This window comes from Gopherus flavomarginatus, chromosome 5 (genome assembly GCF_025201925.1).
Source record: "Gopherus flavomarginatus isolate rGopFla2 chromosome 5, rGopFla2.mat.asm, whole genome shotgun sequence".
In the NCBI taxonomy this organism is placed as follows: domain Eukaryota; kingdom Metazoa; phylum Chordata; order Testudines; family Testudinidae; genus Gopherus; species Gopherus flavomarginatus.
Genome location: NC_066621.1, coordinates 4346097 through 4369578, shown reverse-complemented (window position 1 = coordinate 4369578; position 23482 = coordinate 4346097). Strand labels below are relative to the sequence as shown.

The following is a 23482-nucleotide window of genomic DNA, read 5'->3' as shown; positions in this document are numbered from 1 at the left end:
TAAGGACAGCCTGAAGAAATACAGACCAGCCAACTTAACTTTTGTTCCTGGAAAGATAATGGGACAAATAATTAAGCAATCGATTTACAAACATCTAGAAGATAAGGTGATAAATAACAGTCAGTATGGCTTTGTCAAAAACAAATCAGATGAGGGGAAGGGCCTTCAAATGAGTCTTCTCCCAGAATTCAATAGGCAGAACATGACACTGGGTGTCTGGTTTTAAAAAAAGATACTGGAGACCCAAATACCTTTTGGGATCTGGCCATGAGGCTTTGCCAAAGTCCACACAGGCAATTTGCAGTGGAGCAGAGAATGGGAATCAGTCAGTGGGCCATCCTTCTTCTCTTAGAAAATAGAACCCAGGAGTCCTGGGGCTTACTGATGCTTCTTCAATATGATTCCCCCCACATCCTGTGTTGGTGCAGCACCTGCATAATGGGGTATTGGCTCATGACTGGGCTGGGGCTCCTAGATGCTACCATAATACATCTGTGACATTGCACCCCATATTCTTAGAGATATTGTTATAGGAATATGGCATAACTAAGATATGTTTTATGCAAGATGGCTCATGTGAGGTATCATTGGGAAAGGTTATGATGTACTGAATATGATTATCCTGTTTGTATGCATGTATCATTTCTGTATCTGAAGTTTTGAATGTTGACTATGTAACAATTACAACTGTGTTTACACCTGGGGAATGCTTACCAGACAATAGGAAATCAGCCTGGATGCGCTGTTAGGGAGAACAACAGGACTGTGAAGATGCTTATCTCCTACCTTCCTGAGAAGCTTCCTGGGATGCTGCTTTGACACTGCAGGGTCATGTGATCAATGTCACCTGGAGTAGGTCATCTTGGCCTACTAGTATTTTTCCACTAATAGGGGCTAGGGACCAAACTGGGAAACAAAGGATTCCCGCCATATGTAAATATATATTCCCGTCATATGTAAAGGGAAGTGAGTTAATCTTGGTCGGTTCTTCACTGATTCCCGGCCCAGGATGACTGCTGAAAACACCTACATGTGAGTGAAAGAAGAAAGTACAGGACCCAGGCTAGAAGGTGTCTGGCCTGTGAATGGAATATGTGGAGTTCTAAGCTGCAAGAAAGAGAAGTTCTGAAAGTTCAAGAAACTCTGCAACCTTCTTAAAACAACATTATGGGTGAGAAATTACTGCTTGTAGTCAGTTTCTTTAGTGTATTAAGCTTAGTTTGCATGTTTGTTTTATTTGCTCAGTAATCTCATAGACTTTAAGGTCAGAAGGGACCATTATGATCTTCTCCTCCTGCACAACGCAGGCCACAGAATCTCACCCACCCACTCCTGTAACAAACCCTGACCTATGTCTGAGCTATTGAAATCCTCAGCTTGTGGTTTAAAGACTTCAAGGTGCAGAGAATCCTCCAGCAAGTGACCCGTGCTTTGATCTGTTTGCTATCCCTTTTAATCGCTTACAATCTATTCTTCGTAGTTAATAAACTTGTGTTTGTTTTCTCCAGTTTGTGCATTTCATAACTGGGGGGCAAAAAGCTGTGATCTTCCTCCCCATTGAGGGAGGGGATGATTTTCATGAGCTTATGCTGTACAGTTGTCTGTGCAGCACAAGACAAGACAATTTTGGGTTTACACTCCAGAGGGGGTGTGCTCTTGAATGCTGGGCAATCCCCAAGCTGAGTTGTCCCATGCAGAGCTGAACTCAGCATCTGTGTCTTTTTGCATCTGGGTGTGGCCCTACTTGGGTGTGTGCTGGAGGAGGCTTGAGGGCCTGGCTCAGCAGGACAGGATGAGGCAGCCTAGGCTGGCAGAACAGGCGGGCTCAGTGATACCTCAGTAAAATCAGGTGTTACCCTGGAAGGGGGAGGGAGCAACCCGTCACAATATCTAATAACGTACAGCACTAAGCCCAGTGTGGTGCTGGTGCCTGACCAGTGCTCCTGATCAAAGTCTCCTCTTCTGTAGTTCTGCTGGAGACCTCCTGGGAGGCTCCAGGGATGTGGGGTGGGAGTGTGGAGTGAAAGGCTCTGACATATCGCTCATTTCAGCTCCTGAAGTGACCTACATTCTATACTAGGGGGTCACACACTTTGTTTCTTCTGTTCGCCAAGTTCATTGCACCCACCAGGGGCTCCTCATAGATGCCAAGGCCAGAAGGGACCATTGTGATCATCTCTTCTGACCTCCTGGATAACAAAGGCCAGAGACCTGCTCCAAAATAATTCCTAGAGCAGAACTTTTAGAAATTCAGCCAATCTCCATTTCAAAATGGTCAGTGATGGAGAATCTACCATGACCCTTGGTAAATTGTTCCAGTGGTTAATTACTCTCACTGTTAAAAATTTACGCCTTATTTCCAGTCTGAATTTGTCTAGTTTCAACTTCCAGCCGTTGGATCTCTGCTAGACTGAAGAGCCCATTATTAAATATTTGTTCTTCATGTAGGTACTTACAGACTGGGATCAAGTCACCCCCTAACCTTCTCTTTGGAAAGTTAAATAAGTTGAGCTCCTTGAGTCTGTCACTATTAAGGCAGGTTTTCTAATCCTTTAATCATTCTTGTGGCTCTTCTCTGACTCTCTCCAATGTATCAACATCCTTCTGGAATTGTGGGTTCCAGCACTGGACACAGGATTCCTGAAGTGGTAGCACCACTGCCAAATGCAGAGATAAAATAACCTCTTTACTCCTCTACATCCCCCATGAACTCCCTGTGTACCATCCTCCCAGCCACCTCTACTTCAGGGACTACCTGAACCTCAGCCCTATCCCAGGAGCTCTGTGTCCCCCTGATTGCCCCCTCTTCCCCATGTCAGGAGCTCTGTGTGTCCCCCCATCACACCCAAGTCAGGGGCTCTATATGTCCCCCCCCAGCTCCCTCTTTTCCCCATGCCAAGAGCTCTGTATCCCGCATTTACCCCCTCCCAGTTGTCTGATTGACAAACACAAATGCCTGGCGTTCAGGATAAGATCTCATTTTGCTCAGCCAACAGGCTTGGGTTGTGGGACGTCACTTACAGCAGGGATAAAGCAGCACAAGGAGGAGGTGACAGAGTCATCTGTGAATGACGCTAAAGCTTCCTAATTCATTAGTTACTTCTATTACAGTCACACCCACAGGCCCACCCCAGATCAGGACCCCATTGTGCCGGGTGCAACACACACCCAGAGCAAGGACAGTCCCTGTCCCAAAGGGCTCACAAGGAAAAACAGAAAGGGCAGGAGAGTAAACTGAGGCACAGATGGGAAAGGGACTTGTCCAAGGACACACAGCCAGTCAGTAGCCGAGGCAGGAATACAACCCAGATCTGCTGACTTCGAGGACTACGTGGCCTCTTAGTCTTAGTTCTTCCTGCTTTGATACGTTTATGTGACTCCTTCATTTTGTGTCTCTATCACACTCTGCTTCCCACAGTTGAGCAGACGGGGGGTGAGGGATTCGTAGAGTTTATAACCGGAAGGGACCATTCTGACCACCTGGCCTGACCTCCTGCATAACCCTGGCCAAAGGACCTCACCGAGTGATTCCTGCAGCCAGCCCAGAACTTTTGGTAGTGCTAGAGCAGAGCTTTTACAGTTGTCCAGGCTTGGTGTAAAGACTCCAGGTGAATCCACCACATCCCTCAGTGAGTTGTTCCAGTGGTTAATTTTCCCCGCTGCTAGAAATTCACACATTCTTTCCAGTCTGAATTTGTCTCCCTTCAGCTTCCTGCCATTGGATCTCATTTAGCCTTTGGCTGCTACTCTGAAGAACCTTCTGATATCAGAATTCTCCTCCCCATGTAGGTACTGGGATCCAGTCATCGACTCATCTTTTCTTGGATGAGCTAAATAGATCAAACCTCTTTAGTGGCTCACTACAAAGAAGGTTTCCCAGACCTCACATTGTTCTTGTGGCTCTTTTCTGAACCCTTTCTCCTTTGTCAACACCCTTTCTGAAGGGTGCATTCCAGAACTGGATGCAGTCTCCCACAATGGTCTCCCCAATGCCGCATACAGAGGTGATACCCCCTCTCCGTTGCTACTCAATATTCCTCAGTTTATAGATCGAAGAATCACGTTACCCTCTTAGCTAGGGCATGACACTGGGAGTTGATAGTCAACTGGTTATCCACCAGGACCCGTAAGTCCTATTCAGAGTCACTGTGTCCCAGGATACAGTCCTTCACTCAGTAAATGCAAAATACATTCCTGATTGTACAGTATTGCATTTGACTGTCTTAAAACACATCTTGTTGAGACGATCCCAATTATCCAAGTGATCCTGGTTGGTCTGTAGAACTGCTACAGAGAGTCATCAATCACTGCCCCCTACCTAGTGTGAACTCTCTGGTGTCTCTTCAGCTGGGAGCTCCGTAGGAAGCTCTTCCAGCACTGGGAGCATCTGTAGGGTCGCTCCCCTGTGTGGATCCGCTGGTGCCGGATCAGGAGGGAGCTCTGGTTGAAGCACTTTCCACACTCAGGGCATTTGTATGGTCGTTCTCCCGTATGGCTGATCTGGTGGCGGCTGAGGCTTGAGCTCTGGCTGAAGCTCCTCCCACATTCAGGGCATTTATAAGGTTTCTCGTCCCAGTGGATCCTGCGATGGGTGAAGAGGTTGGAGCTAAGGTTGAAGCTCTTCCCACAGACCAGACACTGGTAAGGCCTCTCACCCGTGTGGATCCGCTGGTGTCGGATCAGAGCCGAGCTCACCCCAAAAGCCTTCCCGCACTCCCCACACTTGTAGGGTCTCTCGTCCATATGCCTGCGCTGGTGCTGGGCCAGGAGGGAGCTGTGGCCAAAGCTCTTCTTACAGTTGGCACAGCTGTAGGGTCGCTCCACCCAATGGATGCGCTGGTGCTGGAGAAGGTTGGAGCTCACACCGAAGCTCTTCCCGCAGTCGGGGCATTTGTAGGGTCGCTCCCCAGTGTGGCTGATCTGGTGCTGGACAAGCTGGGAGTTGAAGTGGAAGCTCTTCCCGCACTGGGCGCATTTGTGGGATCTCTCTGCCGTGTGGCTCCTGCGATGGCGGCTCAAGTTGGAGCTCAGGCTGTAGCTTTTGTTACACTCGTGGCATTTGTAGGGTTTCTCTGCTGGGATGGAGGCCAGCTGGGCGAGATCATTAGGTCTCTGCCCCAGGGGGGCTCCCTGCTGTTGTCCCCCACAGGCATCATCTCCCTGCTTGGGACAGTGGGACGTCCCATGCAGCTTTGCTCCCGCAGGGCCTTCCTGCTTGGAGTTGCCCTCCTCTGTCCTGACACCTGCTGGGAGAGAGAGAGAATCCAGCCAGGGGTCGGGGTGAGAAAGGATAACAAAGGGGTTTGTCACTGAGCAGGAAACATGAGTGTGAGAAACAACCCCCCAAAAATCCTTCCCTGAGGGGAGAGGAGGGGCTGGGGTTGCCCCAACATCTCAGCTGAGCCTTCAGAGAAAGGCTGGGGGAGGGGAGGGCTCGTGCTGGGGGTGGGATCCGGGAGTGACACCTGCCATGAGAACAGGGACCTGCTGGGGACGATACAGAGCGAGTGGAGGCAGAACTGGGGGGCTCCCGCTGGCTTGGTTGGGATCCCACCTGTTCCCTTCACTCCCACCCTATGTCGCTCATTCCTCACCTGTGTGGACACCTCTGGGGATCTCCCTTCCCGGGGAGCCCTGGAGATCCAGGACCCTCGGCTCTGCCCCGGGCTCCATGTGGGGGATCGCGGCAGGGGCGGGGGATCCTGCTGCCGGGGAAAGAAACAGGCGATACGGGGCTTGGTGAGATGATCTCCCCCGAGGGCTAAGAGCGGACAACGTGCCCGGGCTTTAATACCAAGCCCAGGTACCCCTCCCCCCCGTCCCTGCTGCCCTCGAGCGGGCTGGGCTGGGGGCACCATGCGGAGCCCAGCTGCACAGACCCCGCCACGCTGCCCCAGCGCGGGCTGGGGGGGGGTCTCCCCGCCTTCCTCCGGGCAGCGATTTCCTGCCTCTGCTGCCTCTCCGTCCCCTGCCCCCCGCTCACACGCGATCCCCCCCGCGCGGGGCTGCAGACAAGGCCTCCCCCTGCGCACACTCGGGCCGGGAGCGCGGCTCGTGACCCAGGTGTCCGGGATGCTGCTGGGACGGGAACGTCCCGCTCCCGAGTCCCTAGTTTGGGTGCACGGAGCAGGCGCATCCGAACTGCGCATGCCCAGTAATGTTCGCTGACGCCGCTGCCCTCTCTCTGCCCTCACTTCTACTTACGATTTGCTGCCTGCTCTTTGGAGGGGTTTAAAAGGATCGGGGGGCGGGGGGGAGATCGCAGCGGGGGGAGCTGCCAGGGTCTGAGCGGGGGGCAGACATTTACTGGCCAGGGGGGATCAAGCTGCTGTAGGTAGCGGCAGAAGAGGGGCTGAAGGGGGAAAATCGGGGGTGTGGGGTGGTAGCCGGGGTTAAGCCGGGGGGGAAGGGAGACGCTGCCAGACCCTGTGCGGGGGCAAACCCCCATTTAGGGAGAGGGGGGAACAGTGACCCCGTGGGAGGAGCCACCTGCTGTGCTCGCTAATCTGGGAGGGGAGGGGGGTGCAGAGGCTGTTTTCCTTCTGCTCACGGGACGGTGCATGTCAGCCCCCGAGCAGGGGGCGGGTTCCTGGGGCTGGGGTCTTAAAGGCACAGGCAGCCCAATTCCTAGACCGTCAAAGCTTAGACACTGCAGCTCCTCTCTATCGTGTACAAGTGTTGCAGGGCTACGTTACTGCTCCAGCCAGGGGATCCAATGCCGTGAAATACTGTACAGACGCCCCCTCCCTCCCTCCAACTCTGCCTCTCACATTTTGACTATGTAAAAGTGTCTTCTATTAGTTTCTTTGTCTATATGAAATCACGGCAGCTCCTTTCTCTTGTACAACGTGCTGAATTGCTAACTCCCTTACAGAGCTCACATGTCTGCACCCCCTCCTGTACCCCAATCCCCTGCCCCAGGTCAGAGCCTGCACCCCTCACTCAAACTCCTCATATTCTGCAACCCTCCTGCACCCCAGCGCCATGGTTATGTTCCGTGGTGGAAACTGCACCTAGTTGCAAAACGGGAGGGTTGCTCATCCCGGCTCCGCTCTAGTCCTGGGCGCTTCCAATCTCTATGTTTTTAACCCAGGGATTTGCCGGATACAATTAGTAGGCAAAGGCGCCTAACATGGAGAGACTGGGCTGGCCAGATATGGGAGCCCCTGGGGAAGACACTACAGACTAGACCAGCGTGGGGAGCAATAGGGTGCCCTCTCCCTAGGGGATGTGCCCAGGGAGGGGTACCAGGCGGTAGATTTCCCTGAGGGTGCTGGTCCAGTCTTTCTCTCTCTAGAGATTGGAGAGGAAACGGATGGTATCCGCATTATGGGCTCCCTGGGGTTCGGGGTCTCGTGTCTCAGTTAAAGTGCTCTTGTCCCACCGCGGGGTGAAACCCAGCTAGAGCGAACAGCTTCTCCGACTCCACGCTGCCTAGCGCCCCCCCAGAGTAACCTCTGCAGGAGGAAATCAGCTGCTCTTAGGAGACGGTCCATTTCCGATGGAATGTTGGGGGTCTAGCCGTTCCATGGGGGTGGGGGGCAGGATAGGCACTGGCGGTTCTGTGGCATTCGGGTGGGGGGTGCTGGGGTCTGGAGGTTCTGTGGCACCTGAGTGGAATGTTGGGGCCTGGAGGTTCTGTGGCAGCAGAGAGCAGAGTGTTGGTGTTTAGAGGTTCCATGGTAGTTGGGTGGAATGTTGGGATCTGGAGGTTCTGTGGCAGTTGGATGGGGGGTGCTGGGGTCTGGAGGTTCTATGGTAGTTGGATGGGGAGTGCTGGGGTCTGGAGGTTCTGTGGCAGCAGAGAGCAGAGCATTGGTGTATAGAGGTTCCATGGTAGTTGGGTGGAATGTTGGGATCTGGAGGTTCTGTGGCAGTTGGATGGGGGGTGCTGGGGTCTGGAGGTTCTATGGTAGTTGGATGGGGAGTGCTGGGGTCTGGAGGTTCTGTGGCACCTGAGTGGAATGTTGGGATCTGGAGGTTCTGTGGCAGTCGAGGGGGGGATGTTGGGATCTAGAATAATAGAATATCAGGGTTGGAAGGGACCTCAGGAGGTATCTAGTCCAACCCCCTGCTCAAAGCAGGACCAACCCCACCTAAATCATCCCAGCCAGGCAGGAGCGGCACCAGTGTTTTTGGCGCCCTAGGCACATGGCCATTTCACTGCCCCACACGCCAGTCCCGCGGCTCCGGTGGACCTGCCGCAGGCATTCCTGAGGAGGGTCCGCTGGTCCCGCGGCTCTGGTGGAGCTGCCACAGGCGTACCTGCGGGAGGTCCACCGGAGCCACGGGACCAGTGGACCCTCCACAGGCACACCTGCGGCAGGTCCACCGGAGCCGCCTGACGCCCCCCCCGACAAAATAACACCCCCCAATAATCCTGGCGCCCTAGGCGATTGCCTAGGTCGCCTAAATGGAAGCGCCCGCCCTGCAGCCAGGGCTTTGTCAAGCCTGACCTTAAAAACCTCTGAGGAAGGAGATTCCACCACCTCTCTAGGTAACCCATTCCAGTGCTTCACTACTCTCCTAGTGAAATAGTGTTTCCTAATATTCAAACTAAACCTCCCCCACTGCAACTTGAGACCATTACTCCTTGTTCTGTTATCAGGTACCACTGAGAACAGTCTAGATCCACCCTCTTTGGAACCCCCCTTCATGTAGTTGAAAGCATATGTCAAATCCCCCCTCATTCTTCTCTTCTGCAGACTAAACAATCCCAGTTCCCTCAGTCTCTCCTCATAAGTCATGTGCTCCAGCCCCCTAATCATTTTTGTTGCCCTCTGCTGGATTCTTTCCAATTTTTCCACATCCTTCTTGTAGCGTAGGGCCAAAAACTGGACGCAATACTCCAGATGAGGCCTCACCAATGCTGAATAGAGGGGAATGATCACGTCCCTCGATCTGCTGGCAATGCCCCTACTAATACAGCCCAAAATGACATTAGCCTTCTTGGCAACAAGTGCACACTGTTGATTCATATCCACCTTCTCGTACACGGTAACCGCTAGGTCCTTTTCTGCAGAACTGCTGCCTAGCTATTCTGTCCTTAGTCTGTAGCAGTGCATGGGATTCTTCCATCCTAAGTGCAGGACTCTGCACTTGTCCTTGTTGAACCTCATCAGGTTTCTTTTGGTCCAATCCTCTGATTTGTTTAGGTCCCTCTGTATCCTATCCCTACCCTCCAGCGTATCTACCACTCCTCCCAGTTTAGTGTCATCTGCAAACTTGCTGAGGGTGCAGTCCACACCATCGTCCAGATAATTAATGAAGATATTGAACAAAACTGGAGGGTTTGTCTTCTGGAGGTTCCGTGGCACTTGGGTGGAATGTTGGGCTCTGGAGGTTCCATGGCAGTTGCGTATGTTGTGGTTCGGCAGCTCTGTGGCAGTTGGGTGGGAGGCTGGGGCCTGAGGTGGACGAGGTCCCAGGCGTGGGGTAAATACCTCAGTCACTAATACTGGAGGGAGCTGAGGAGGCAGAAATGTCTCAGGATTCATGGCCTCTGCTGTCAGTGAGCTCACAATTTTGTGTGGACTGTGGTCTAGTGCACACCTGTTTGTTCCTACCAGGCTGAGACCCAACTCATTTCAAACTAGGCCTCATGAACACAGAAAATGAGATTCACACACTGAAGTCCTGGTCTGTATTTCCATTTCTTGCCCCCGAGTCAGCCAGTCCCACTGCCCTGGGGCTGGACTGGAGCTGGCTCCTCTAGAGGGAGAAGGCCCCGTATCCCATTCCCCACCCACTCCCCTGCCTTGAGGCTGCTCGGAGCCCCTGGAAGGGAAAGGCTGCATGTCCCATTCCCGGACCTGAGAACAGAGGGGATAGTTCCTGTCTATATAACCCAGGAGAGGCTCTTTTGGCTCATCTCTGGGTCCCTCAATCCTGGAGAGATATAGACAGATGCGGGGAGCCAAGGGCAGAGCAACAGACGTGATCAGAGGCTGCAGGGACCACTTTACAAGGGGAGAAGAAAGGAAACAACTCAGCAGGGGCTGAGTGGGGGATCTGTGAAAGAGGGTGGTGCTGGGATCTGTGGGTTTGAATCCCAGTCTGGGGGCCTTTGCCTCCACCTCCCTTAATTCAGGAAGAGAGGAAATTCCCAGCTCCCTGGTCATGGCAGCTGCAGAGAGAGCTCCAAGCCCTGACACTTCTATTATTAAAGGATGAGCTAAAAATCCCCCATCAAGGCCCATCCCACTTTTCATGGCCTCTTGTAGAAAAATGCCACAGACTCAGTGGGGTTGAGGCTGGAGAGATGAGAGATGTGTAAACTACAGGTTTTAGCTATTTCAGTGGAAAGAGCAAGGTTTAAAATGATAACACATAGTCTTTCCCTCTTAGGTGTGCCTTAAGCATCAGAGTTTATTGGAAACAGACAAATGCAAAAACAACCAACCAACCATTCAATGGGACCCAGTCAGCATGCCACTCCCACTGAAATGCTCATGTAGCAGAAGGCAGAATTTTGGTCAATACAGAAGTATAATTTCACCAGCATCTGATCCTCCCATGGTCTAAGTTACGGTATCACCAGAACTTTAAAATCATGGAGCTGGATTGTGATCTCAGTGACTCTGGTGTAAATCCAGCAGCATCCCCACTCAGTCACTGGAGTCAGGCCTGGATTCTGATCTCAGTCCCAGTGATTTAAATCCATAGTAATCCTGCTGACATTCCTGAAGTCCTTCTGGATTTACTCTAGTGTGCGATCAGAATCAGGCCCTTCGAATTACTGGATTTCTGTGTGAGAAACCCATTATACCAGGACCGAGAGTAACTCACTAGCAGCATGGATAAAAAACAGATCAGAACCTTTGTGTGTTATCCAGCAATTGAACATGGCTCTTAAAGGAACAAACAAACCAGAATTTTGTTAATAAGACCCATTAGAATCCAGCCCTGGCTCTATTGACATCACTGGGGTCACTCTGGATTTACACCAGGGACACTAAGATCAGAATCCAGCCCTTAACTCCACTGACATCAGAGGGGTTGCATGGGATTTACATGGGTGTCATGAGATCAGAATCTGCCTTAATGCTGATGCAGTTAGGGGTTACAGACATTGATCTAAAGATCCCACATCTTTTTATTTCATTTCCTTTTAATATTTTCCAGGACCCACAGCACCACCCAACAAGATAGACAGAATACTCCAGCATATCCCCTTCTTTCCCCCAGGGCTATATCCCAGGGTAGCTGGTCCCTGTGGATAGACTAAGTCCAGCCTCCCCCTCCCACCCCCCGGACAAGAGCAGGTGAGCTCAATCCAGCTAATTAAAGATGGCTGGGCTACATCTGAGCCCATAAAGGGCTGCTAATAAGTGGCTAGAGGGAGGAAAGATTGAGACAGGCTGATCCCTGGAGTGGGAAAGCCACACTGGAGTGGAGCTACTTCCTGTGATGGGTCCCTGGAGCAAGGGGGGCCTCAGGGAAGAAGCCCTGCCACTGTGTAAAGCCATGGTATGCCCACACCTTGAATACTGCATGTCGTTCTGATTGCCCCATCTCAAAAAGATATGTTAAAAATGGAAAAGGTATAGAGAAGGGCCACAAAAATGATTAGGGGTATGGAACAGCTTCCATATGAGGAAAGATTAAAAAGACTGGGAGTGTTCAACTTGGAAAAGAGATGACTAAGTGGGTGGGGAGGTAATACCTATCTCATAGAGCTGGAAGGGACCTTGAAAGATCATTGAGTCTGGTCCCCTGCCTTCACAGCAGGATCAAGTACCACTCCCCCCCCCATTTTTTTTGCCCCAGATCCCTAAATGGCCCCCTCAAGGGTTTAACTTACAACCCTGTGTTTAGCAGGCTGATACTCAAACCACTGAGCTATCCCTCACTAGCCCTAGGATATAAGTCTATAAAACCATGGTGTTGAGAAAGTGAATAAGGCCATGTTATTTACTCCTTCACATAACCCAGGAACCAGGGGGGTCACCCAATGAAATGAATAGGCAGCAGGTTTAAAACAAACAGAAGGAAATACTTCTTCACACAACTCACAGTCAACCGGTGGAACTCATTGCCAGGGGATGTTGTGAAGACCAAAAATATAACTAGGTTCAAAAAAGAATTAGCTAAGTTTAGGGAGGATTGGTCCATCAATGGCTATTAGCCAAGATGGCCACAGATGCAATCCCATGCTCTGGGTGTCCCTAAGCCTCTGACTGTCAGATGCTGGGACTGGACGACAGGGGATGGATCACTTGATAATTGCTCTGTTCTGTTCATTCCTTTTGAAGCACCTGGCATTGGCCTCTGTCAGAAGATAGGATACTGGGCTAGATGGACCATGGTCTGACCTAGTATGGCTGTTCTTATGTAGAGGTGGCTGAAACTGGGAAACTGCCAGGAACAGGGGTGCCCAAGACCGCAGGGTGGGGTGGCCCTGAAGCCTGGGGCCAAGATTGAGTTAAGGCTGTTTCCTGTTCTGTGTGCTAATCTCTGTGAAAGAAATAGACCTTCTTGAAAAGACTGGGTGTGGCAGGGCATGCTTTAGAGTTGGAGACAATGCCAGCACGCTGGCAAACCTTGAACAAGGAAGCCTTCTCCAAAGTGTCTGTTAAGCTGTGATGAACATGAGAATGTTGGTAAATACTTCTATGATTGATATGCATGCACGCCTCAGTTTCCTAGCCTATGATATACTGCCAGAGAGTCCCCCTGCAGTCACATCAATTTCCCACCCCTAGAGTCCCCTCCCCGCAGCTGGGATACATCTGCTTGGCGTGGGTCCGCTGGTGTTTCATGAGGGCAGAGCTGTCTCTGAAGCCCTTCCCGCAGTCGGTGCATTTGTAGGGCCGCTCACCGGTGTGGGTGCGCCGGTGCTTGTTGAGCTTGGAGCTGTCGATGAAGCGCTTCCCGCACTCAGTGCACTCGTAGGGCCGCTCGCTGCGGTGGATCCGCCGGTGCTGCATGAGCGATGAGCTCTGGTTGAAGGTCTTGCCACACTCAGGGCAGCTGTAGGGTCTCTCTCCGGTGTGGATGCGCCGGTGCTTGATGAGGTTGGAGCTCTGGCTGAAGCTTTTCCCGCAGTGGCCACAGCTGTAGGGTTTCTCCCCAGTGTGGATGCGCTGATGTTGGCTCAAGTTGGAACTGCTGCTGAAACTCTCGCCGCACTCGGCACAGCTGTAGGGCTTTTCACCCGTATGGGTGCGGATGTGCTGGGCGAAGGAGCCGAGGCTGAAGCTCTTCCCGCACTCGCTGCAGATGAAGGGCTGCTCCCTGACGTGGGTGTGGTAATGTTTCACCAGGGTGTAATTGCGGTTGAAACTCTTCCCGCACTTGGTGCACTGGTAGGGCCGCTCGCCCGTGTGGATGCGCTGGTGCTGGAAGAGGTGGGAACTCCGGATGAAGCCCTTCCCACACTGGCCGCACTTGTAGGGGCGCTCCCCGGTGTGGATGCGCTGGTGATCAATGAGGTTGTAGCTGAGGACAAAGCACTTCCCGCATTCAGTGCACTTGTAGGGCTTCTGGCCCGTGTGGGTGCGCTGGTGCTGAACCAGGTGGGAGCTCTGGCTGAAGCTCTTCCCGCAGTCCAAGCAGCTGTACGGGCGCACCTCAGCCTGGGTGTGGTTGTGCTCTGTCACCACCCTGATGTCCGTCTCATCCGGAGATATCACCTCTGTCTCCTGCTGCCGTCCAGCCCCGCTGGCCTCTCCCTGCTCAGCGTTCTGGGACATCCCATAAGGCTCCCTTCCTGCAGCCCCTTCCTGTTTGGGATTATCCTCCTCCATCCCAGCACCTACTGGGGAGAGAGGGAGAATCCAGGCAGGGCTCATCCCCTATGCCAGGGAGACAGGGCACAAAAGGGAGCAGAAAATCTGAAGGGCAGGAAATGAATCCCCGGAAAACCTTCCCCACAGGAGAGCGGAGGGGCTGGTTCTGCCCCAATGGCCCAGCTGAGCCCCCAGGGAATGGTTGGGCTCCTCCCAGGGGTCAGGCAGAGTGGGTGGGAGCTGGGAATGATGCCTGCTGTGGGGACAGGGACCTGCTGGAGATGACACTGAGTGAGACCAGACAGAACTGTGGAGGGCTTCAGGCAGCTTTGCTGGGATCCCTTCACTCCTGTAAATTGCCAAACTAACCTAAATTATCTGATGCCAATTTTGCCACTTCAAGGCTCCCCTAGCTTTGTGGCTCATGGATACCAGCCCTACGGGTTTGAGGTGCTGTTCTCTGGCCTGGGTTTGGCAGGACGTCAGACGAGCTGACCAGAGCAGCCCCCTCTGGCCTTCCCAGGGGCGGCTCCAGGCATCAGCGCTCCAAGCGAGTGTCTGGGGCAGCAAGCCGTGGGGGGCATTCTGCTGGTCGCGGCTAGGGTGGCAGACAGGGTGCCTTTGGCAGCTTGCCTGCGGAGGGTCCGCTGGTCCCATGGCTTTGGAGGAAGAAGCCGCGGGACCAGCAGACCCTCCGTGCTTGGGGTGGCAAAATGTCTAGAGCCGCCCCTGGGCCTTCCCCATCTATGGCTCTAGCATGGCACCCTGAGGCACTGGCTCTTAGTTCATGGAGAATCCCAGAGCCCAGGCCACGTGACGGCCAGGGTCCCCCTTTCTTCTGTGCCCTGGAGATCCTGGACACATGGCTGGTCCCTGTGCTCCATCCCGGAGTCAGGGACCAGGAATCCTGCCTGCAGAGGAGCAAAGAGGGGAAGTCCTGGTTTGATAAATGACCATTAAACCCTTCAAAACTTCCCGTGGAGCTGGCTGCATAGGGGGGACTCTGCTGGGCTCAGCTCCACAGACCTCCCCCTCGCTGCCCGACAGTGTCTCTGGTGCCAGATGCAGTTCGGGGAGCCCCGAATCCCCCGATCCCCTCCTCCCTGCAGCCCCTTCCTCCAGACAGCGATTTCCTGCCCTCTGCTGCCATTTCTCTCCCTCTCCCTGCGCCTCCGGTCACCGCCCGGCCAGGCCACCCCCTCGGCCCTCAGCAGGGACTCACCGCTGGCACGCACGGGGACGGGGGAAGCCAGCCTGGGAGGGACCCAGGTGTCCGGAGGCTGGGACAGAAAGGTCCCTGCACTATTACAGCCTAAGCCAGCACCGGCTCCGCTCTGGAAAGCTGGGGTTGAATTTCTCTATTATATTAACACTAAACTCTCCAGTCTGCAGGAAATTATTTTTCTCAAGTTCCTTCTATCCCTGTTTCCTCAAGGACCCAGAGAACAATTCAGTTACTTGCCTGAGGCAATCTGGGCCATGGAACCCAGGAGTCCTGACGCCCAGCCCCGCCCCCGCTGTAATTCACTAGCCCCCACTCTTCTCCCATAGGGCAGGCTGCAACCCAGGAGCCCTGGTACCCACCCCCCTGCTCTGTCCACTAGATGCCACTCAGCTCCCAGAAATGAGATCAGAACCCAGCAGTCCTGAGCTTTGGCCAATGTCACGTTGGCTCCCCACTTTCTCTTCACATTAGGTGGAAACGCCCCCTTTAAAGTGAAGCCTGTTAAATGAGAGGCTCCCAGAACATGAGTTATTCATGGGTCACCTGGATAGCGCCAGGAGTGCCACAGGCACAGGTGCAAGGCAGGTGCATACAGGGGAGAAGATAGCAGGGGCTGCGGGTCGGGAGTGAGGGGCACCAGCAGGGCTTTGGGGGGAGCCCAGGGCTGGCAAGGTCGGGAGTGAGGTGCAGGGCTCTTTCATTCCCGGCTCTAACAGGATTGGCTTTGGATTACACGTGACGCCTGCAGAGGGGAAATGATCTCAGGCAAGATGGATCCCCCTAGCTCCTTGCTGGAGCCTGGTTCCCAGCCGGGGGGCGGAGGCAGCCGGGTACCCCGGGGCTCCCCGGACAAGTCGCTGCTGGAGTCCCGCGAGCGGCAGGACTTGGGTACGGCGGGGCAGCGGCAGGGGCAGCAGGACTGAAATCCTGAAATTGCTGGAGCCACAGAGCTGGGCTCCGTGTGTGTGGCTGGACCAGATTCCGCGAGTGTTTGTGTCTCGTGCCCCACGCGAGCCCCCGAGGCTGCCAGCGGGGTTCACACGCCCCAGATCCTGGGGGAGCAGTAGAGAGATGGCTCCGTGGGGCTGGGAGCTGTGCCAAGGAGGCTGGCGAGCCCAGCAGCTGCCCATGTGCCCCAGGATGAGCATGACCCCAGCAGGGCCCTCTGGACCTTGTGCCAGCCACGGGTCTCCAGCAGAGCAGTTAGCTCCATAGGGGGCCATACACACATCCCCGTGGGGCTGTGCCCTGGTCTCTGACCTCCGTGTCCCCCCACAGATCAGCCTGCCCTGGGCGAGGAGGGGAGCGGCCCGGCACAGGAGCTGGTGGTCGCTGCAGCTGGCTACCAGGTGAGATGCGCAGCGGGATGTGCTATCAGAGAGTGATCACTGCACCTTCCCCTTGGATCCTGCTGCACACACTCCCCTTTGGGCTCTCCCAGCGGTGCCCCTCGCTGCCCTCCCTCTGATCCAGTGCTGGGGGCCATGGCTGGAGCAGCAGGTGCTGAGTGGGGTCCCTTCTGGTTCCAGGTGCCAGTGGGGTTCGAGGAGGTGGCCGTGTATTTCTCCTGGGAGGAGTGGAGGCTCCTGGATGAAGGGCAGAGACAGCTCTACAGGGACGTCATGCAGGAGAATTACCAGACTCTGATCTCGCTGGGTGAGGCGCCGCTGCCCCTTGGGGATCAGGAGCTGATGTAGTGGGGAACCCTGGACAGCTTTGGCTCAGGGCTCTTCCCTGGCCCTGTAGATTTCTGGAGGATTGGCCCCTGCCCCAAACCCCACAGGAGAGACTGTCACCTCCACAGCCCCTCACTGGAAGTAGTTTGATCCCCTCCCACAGGGATCTCCAGGGCACAGGTGGCTGCATTTCCTTGCTCTGGTTCACACACGCACTGAATCCCTCTATCCCCGCCCCCCCCCCCCCGTCCCCCCAAGGCAGCTCCATGCTCAGCAGGGGTTCTGCTCTCTCTGCAGGGCTATGAACGGCCCAGCGACTACCTGAGCCATTCGCCCTCTCACTGTGTGTTGAGATCCCTGACTCCCTTGCAGGGGGCACATCCCATCCCCCCAGGCATCACCCTGCCCCAAGGGTCCCTGTGAACATATCCCCCCAGAAGAGAACAGGGTCGGGGTTAAAACCGGGGCAAGTTCTCTGCACCGAGCCCTCCAGGGAGACTTCACCAAGCGCCACCTCTCCTGCTTTCTTCCCCCAAGCAGGATTCCTCGTCCCTGTCCTGGCTGTGATCCCCTGGATGGAGCAAGAGGAAGAGCCGAGGGTCCTGGATATCCAGGGCTCCCAGGAAAGGGAGAACCTGATGGTCATTTGTACAGGTAAGAAAGGAGTGATACTGGTCCAGAAACCCTCCACGAACTAACAGCTAGCACCCCGGGGTGCCATGCTAGAGCCATAGATGAGGAAGGCCAGAAGGGGCCGCTCTAATCAGCTAGTCTGACGTCCTGCCAAACTGAGGCTGGAGAACTGCAGCCCAAACCCATAGGGCTGGTGTCCGTGAGCCACAAAGCTGGGGGACCCTTGAAATGGCAAACTTGACATCAAATAATTTAGGTTAGTTTGGCAATTTACAGGAGTTAAGGGGTCCCAGCAAAGGCACCTGGAGCCCTCCACAGTCTGGACTCGCTCAATGTCATCTCCAGCAGGTCCCTTTCCTCATGACAAATGTCACTCCTGGCTCTCCCCCACCCTTCCTGACCCCCTGGGTGTAACCCTGCCCTCCCCCAGCCATTCTCTGAGGGCTTAGCTGGGCCATTGGGGCAGAACCAGCTTCTCCGCTCTCCTCTGGGGAAGGGTTTGAGGGGGATTCGTTTCCTGCTCTTCAGATTTTCTGCTCCCTTTTGTGCCCCCTCTCGCCCTGGCACAGGGGATGAGCCCTGCCTGGATTCTCCCTCTCTCCCCAGTAGGTGCTGGGATAGAGGAGGATAATCCCAAGCAGGAAGGGGCTGAAGGAAGGGAGCCTCGCATGATGTCCTTTAGTGCTGAGCAGGGAGAGGCCAGCGGGGCTGGACGGCAGCAGGAGACAGAGGTGATATCTCCGGATGAGATGGACATCAAGGTGGTAACAGAGCACAATGACAGCCAGGCTGAGGTGCGCCCCTACAGCTGCTTGGACTGCGGGAAGAGCTTCAGCCAGAGCTCCCACCTGGTCCAGCACCAGCGCACCCACACGGGCCAGAAGCCCTACAAGTGCACTGAATGCGGGAAGTGCTTTGTCCTCAGATACAACCTCATTGATCACCAGCGCATCCACACCGGGGAGCGCCCCTACAAGTGCAGCCAGTGTGGGAAGGGCTTCATCCGGAGTTCCCACCTTTTCCAGCACCAGCGCATCCACACGGGCGAGCGGCCCTATCAGTGCACCGAGTGTGGGAAAAGTTTCAAATGCAGCTACACCCTGGTGAAGCATTACCACACTCATGTCGGGGAGCCGCCTTGTTTCTGCAGCGAGTGCGGGAAGAGCTTCAGCCTGGGATCCTTTGCCAAGCACGTCCGCACCCATACGGGCGAAAAGCCCTACAGCTGTGTTGAGTGTGGTGAGAGCTTCATAAGCAGTTCCAACTTGATCCAACATCGGCGCATCCACACTGGGGAGAAACCCTACAGCTGTGACCACTGTGGGAAAAGCTTCAGCCAAAGCGCCAACCTCATCAAGCACCGGCGCATCCACACCGGAGAGAGACCCTACAGCTGCTCTGAGTGCAGCAAGACCTTCAGTCAGAGCTCATCACTCATGCGGCACCGGCGGATCCACCGCAGAGACCAGCCTTACGAGTGCACCGAGTGTGGGAAGCGCTTTCGCTGCAATTCATCTCTGATGAACCATCAGCGCATCCACACTGGGGAGCGGCCCTACAAGTGCCCCGAGTGCGGGAAGGGTTTCATCAATAGGTCCAGACTCACCAACCACCGGCGCACCCACACTGGAGAGCGGCCCTACAAATGCACCGACTGTGGGAAGGGCTTTGGAGACAGCTCCGCTCTCATGAAGCACCAGAGGACGCACACCAAGTAGACACCCAGCAGATGGAGAGTAGGGCACCTGTGGCTCTCAAGAGGGTGAAATTGATATGTCCTGGGGAACAGGGGCCACTGCAGAGGAGAACATTGATATGCCTTCCGGGGGAGCTGGGAGGGACAAGGGCACCTTTATAGAGAGTAAATTGGCTTCCTCTCTTCCCACCCCCGTTGCTCAGCAAGACATACCAATTCATCTCGGAAGCCTTGGCTCCTATCCCCAATGCATGCCAGTGCCCTAGAAGCCTCTCCCCTCCCCTCTTTCCAGTGGATCAAGGTTCTGATGGCCTCTACAAAGATCCCAAAATGGCAGGAAGAGCTAAGGTAACTTGTCTAGCATTGCTTATTTCCTCTCTACAAATCAAACATAGTGGGGTATGGTGATTAGGGCTGGGAGTTAGGACTCCTGGATTCGATCCTTAGAGAGGGGAATGGGGTCTAGGGCTGGTATCAGAGGGGGCTGGGAGAATCAGGACTCCTGGGTTCCAGCCCCAGCTCTGTCACTTAGCCTCTCTGTGCCTCTCTTTGTACAATGGGAATAATGATACTTGGCTTTTTTCTACTGTGTTTTGAGATTCACAGATGAAAAGTGCTTATTATTCTTTGTGGTGAGTAATTCTCTAAGCCAGAAATGGCTCTCAGTTGATCTGCTTTGTTCATGCTCTGGGTTAGCTGTAGAGCATAGATCTCTAGGTCTTTTCTTAATCTGGTTTGCAGTAATTAAGCTCCACAGTTGATGTCTCATTTCTCTCAACCAATCAGGAGAAGAAATTTAAGGAGATTCTGGAAAGGCAAATAAAACTGGGGATTGTGCCCTTCAATTTTGCTACTTTATGATGCACAAAACAAACCGTGGGGAAGGGGCGGAGTGAATCAACTTGCTTGGGACTTGTACGTTAGACATTTGGGAGTTGTATCACTTGGAAGTCTCTTGGGAAGACTGGAGAATTGGGTCTGATCAGTTAAACCTGATTGAACGTGGAGAATGGCTTTACAATATAAGTTAAGGCTAGGAGTTTTCAGTAGCAATCTTGGAGGGCGTCCATCGTGTGGGATATCTTGGAGGCCTAATTTTCAGGTGGAAGTGCTCAGCATTGTCTCAAAATTGGGCCCCCTTCACCATTAACAGTTGGGCACTGACTGTCACCATTGAAAGTTTTGACACAAATTTTAACAATGAGGATTTTTCTCCAATATGCTCCTTAGATAACTGAATTAGATAGGTGTCAACAAAGTGAGCCTATCAGATTCTTTGCCTGTGGTAATATTTATATAACTCAAATGCCTATATCATGGCATCATGGAATGCTCTGCTCACCACTTGGGCACCTGCTTGTGGCCACAGTTGGGGAATAGCTCAGCCAGTCTCTCACCCCTTCCTGAATGCGCCCATCAGTCGTGGGTTTACAGGGTCTGTGCTACATCCCAGCCTTTCAACAGTCTCCTGGGAGTAACCCTTTTAGTGTGGCAGACCCTCAGGGGGACACACAGTTCCACCAGAGGAGGCCATGCGGCCTCTTCAACTCCAGGATTGGGTCTTCAGGCTTCAGCATCCCTGTTTGCCACTGGGAGCTCCTACAGCGAGTCCGACTGAGATCAGACTTCTGCAGAGACATTCTCATCTCAGGGAGCGATGCAGCCCATTGCGTATTAGCAGTGATGCTGAGCTCTTTCTTCCCTGCAGAGTGTCGGAGGAAGTTGCCTGCTCTTTCCAGGCCCGGCAGCTAAGCATTCTTGTTCAGTCACTGGGGCTCCAATAATGTTTTCCAGATCTTTCATTCAGGTGCATTGATTCTTTTCTGCTCCTAAAGACACTTTGGTACCATCTCAGACAGTCCACCTGCCATTCTGCCAGCCCTCATTCCCCATTCTACTCAGTGTATAGCCATACAAAGTGCACGAGGATACTGAGACACACATATGGATCATAAAAGTATTACCAGCATTCCCATGTACATCACAGCATAACAGACACTCTGGAGAAAAATCTTCTATGTTAAAAGTTCACCAACCCTTTGCCTTGGGAGTTCTGTTAAGCTCTCGAGCCTCCTCACCTGATGCTTCATAAGGAAATAAAATAAGACCACACATTCCTAGTGGTTCTAAGGTTTAAAGAATAAACCCCAGAGCTTCCCCCCAGCCCTGTTGTATTGCCACAGGCAAAGCTGTCATTGGAGTTTGGTGGAGTTATGCCCATAAGGCAGAATTCTTTATTAAAAACTCAACAGCCTGGTGGAACTATCAATACGTCAGTAAAGGCAGAAAAGGTGATTCGTCTGGTCTTGGAGCTGTATAGGTTAGAGACAGGATTCAACAAGTCAGGACTTCTGGGTTTTCTTCCCACCTCTGGCAGGGGAAAAGTGTAGAGTGGATTAGAGCAGGGGAGGCTGGGAGTTAGGATGCCTGGGCTGTATCCATGGCTCTTGGAGGGAAGTGGGTCTGTTGGTTGCAGATGAAGGTGGCCATGGAAATCTAGTTATCTGTTGTTCTGTTCTTTGCGAAATAATGGCACACTCTGGCCCTGTGCCAAGTGCCCTCAACAACCAAAGACTTGCCAGGCACAGATTGTGCTCAGCAACTAGAAGCAGGTGCTTAGGTGGGGGCAGTTTTTAAGTCTGCAGCAGGGCTGCATGGAGAATTGACTTAACACCAGGACTTTTTAGAACAAGCTTGCAGCAAGATGTGGCATGGAAAAGCTGTGATTGAAGAAAGGGGTGGGAGGGGGGAGGAGGAGAGAAAGAAAATGGCTAAGATTTTTTCCAAACTGGCTAGTTATTTTGGGGGTGCTCAGTCTGAGACTGATTTTTTCAGAGGGTGAGCACTCAGTGCGTTCTGGGGAATCACTTTCCTTGTAAGGGGGTCTCCCCCAGTTTGAGTCCCCTAAAAACTGAGACACTGAATCACTCGCTGCTTTTGACAGTGGTGCCACCAAATCTTCAAAGTGACTAGCTAGAATCCCTGCTCTCTGCTTAGCCAGCAGGGCCGGCTCCAGGCACCAGCAAAGGAAGCAAGTGCCTGGGGGACCAATAGAAAGAGGCACCACATCTGTCTGTTGTTGGGGCAGTAGGTCCGGAGAGGCAGTGGCGGCACTTCAGCGGCAACTCAATCGTTCCGCTTCACTCTTCAGCGGCAATTTGGCGGTGGGCCCTTCACTCCCTATCTTTCTCTTCCGCAGCAGCTTGACTGGGTTTTCTTTTTTTTTCTTTTCCTTTCCTTTCTTTCTTTTTTTTTTTTTTTTTTTCCTGCCACTTGGGGCAACAAAAAAGGTGGAGCTGGTTCTGTTAGCCTGGTCTTCCACCCATCCTCTCTTAAGTGTTTGCTCTTTTGATTCACATGGGGAAGTGTTTTCTAAAACCAAAGGAAACCCAGATTGTTTTAGAGAAGTGACCACTGTTAAAATGCCCCTTTAAAGTTACATTTTTTTTAGCCTTGGTTTTTTGTTCTGTTTTGTTTTTTCTTTTTGAGAGGGGTGTGTGCGTATTTTAATTTGGGAATCTCTATAAACATGGGGAGGGGGGAAGTAGAGGGATTGGCATGATTTACTCTTAGCAGGAAAGAGAGATCTTTTTCCTGCAACTTCACAGGACGTTATAATCCAGAGAGATTTCTCCCGCAGTTTTATCAGATTTTATAACACAGAGATCTCACTCCAGTTATTTCAGTCAATGTTATGATGAGAGAGACTTAATGAAGGAAATCTACTCGTGGAGGGATTGGGGCCCTTTCTCTATGTAGCTTTTAAGGGAGAGCTGTTTAGATTAATTCAAATATTTTTCTGTAGAGCTGATTTTAATACTTTATCCATTTTTTAAACTAGTGATATTTTTCTATCCATGTAGTGAGCTTCCTGTAGTTAGATCTAAGAGGTGAAAATAAATATTTGGATCTAAAAGATGGGGTTTGTGTGTGTTTTTTCTTTGTGGTCTATGAAATCCAGACAATCATAGCTGTGTGGAAATAAGTCTGTAGAGGTAGGGATTCTGTGCGGGTGAACTGAGCTAAGACGGGTCACAAAAAGTGGAGGGTGGGAGTTCAAAGGCCTGTGTGAAGGATTTGAATCCCAGTGCCTGGATTGCTGCAGGGTAAGAGATAGTGTGATACCGGAGAGATTCTCCAGGCTCCATTTGGTGTCCCTAGCTTGCATTTTGAACATGCAGAGGTCATTCCACCATTAGACGTTGCAGGTCACATGATACATCATTGCTGAAAATAGACCAAAAAGTCAAAAGTACAGCTGAAGGGGGAAAAAAAGGTAGGCCACAAGGTCGAAAGCTTGAGTTCAGCTGGGGAAAAAACAACAACAGAAAACCACAGAAGTGGCAGAAACAGGTGCAGCATAACTCTGTGGCAAACAACTCATGATCAGCATGTGTAGTAAAGATCTGCTCGCTGACAGGCCAGTATAAAAGGCAGCTAGAATGGTTGGGAGAGGAATTAGGAGACCAGCCGCTGGGAAAAGGCGGTCAGCGAGGTAGCCAGAATGGGGAAATTAATAGGA

The 23482-nt window shown here is 52.8% G+C and overlaps 2 protein-coding genes across 4 annotated transcripts; one reads left to right on the top strand and one right to left on the bottom strand.

Moving 5' to 3' along the window:
* Positions 1 to 2962: 2962 nt before the first annotated feature.
* LOC127052917 (zinc finger protein 252-like) lies at positions 2963 to 15021 on the bottom strand. Its single transcript, XM_050957063.1, has 3 exons — positions 14953 to 15021; positions 12730 to 13759; positions 2963 to 4915 (listed from the first exon to the last, which is right to left on the bottom strand). Exons 2-3 carry the CDS (start codon positions 13746 to 13748, stop codon positions 4315 to 4317), a joined length of 1620 nt encoding a protein of 539 aa, XP_050813020.1. The 5' UTR covers positions 13749 to 13759; positions 14953 to 15021; the 3' UTR covers positions 2963 to 4314.
* A 699-nt stretch (positions 15022 to 15720) lies between these two features.
* Positions 15721 to 22876, top strand: LOC127052789 (zinc finger protein 883-like). Of its 3 annotated transcripts, none has more exons than XM_050956853.1 (5): positions 15721 to 15843; positions 16234 to 16304; positions 16485 to 16611; positions 17172 to 17285; positions 17871 to 22876. In XM_050956853.1, the coding sequence occupies exons 1-5, from the start codon at positions 15726 to 15728 to the stop codon at positions 18980 to 18982; spliced, it is 1542 nt and encodes a 513-aa protein (XP_050812810.1). In that variant the 5' UTR covers positions 15721 to 15725; the 3' UTR covers positions 18983 to 22876. The 3 variants fall into 3 exon arrangements, with proteins under 3 accessions (XP_050812810.1, XP_050812811.1, XP_050812809.1); XM_050956854.1 differs by having other exon boundaries at positions 17169 to 17285; positions 17874 to 22876; XM_050956852.1 differs by having other exon boundaries at positions 17169 to 17285.
* The last annotated feature ends 606 nt before the right edge of the window (positions 22877 to 23482 follow it).

What these genes read in the sequence shown, in the direction of transcription:
- LOC127052917 (XM_050957063.1), bottom strand. Translation starts at nt 13,748, where the DNA reads ATGGAGGAGGATAATCCCAAACAGGAAGGGGCTGCAGGAAGGGAGCCT. An exon ending in CGGACCCACGCCAAGCAGAT is followed by an intron (nt 4,916 to 12,729) that starts GTATCCCAGCTG and finishes GCACCAGATCAG; the next exon opens with CCACACTGGGGAGCGACCCT.
- LOC127052789 (XM_050956852.1), top strand. Translation starts at nt 15,726, where the DNA reads ATGGATCCCCCTAGCTCCTTGCTGGAGCCTGGTTCCCAGCCGGGGGGC. An exon ending in CCGCGAGCGGCAGGACTTGG is followed by an intron (nt 15,844 to 16,233) that starts GTACGGCGGGGC and finishes GTCCCCCCACAG; the next exon opens with ATCAGCCTGCCCTGGGCGAG. An exon ending in CCTGATGGTCATTTGTACAG is followed by an intron (nt 17,286 to 17,870) that starts GTAAGAAAGGAG and finishes CTCTCTCCCCAG; the next exon opens with TAGGTGCTGGGATAGAGGAG.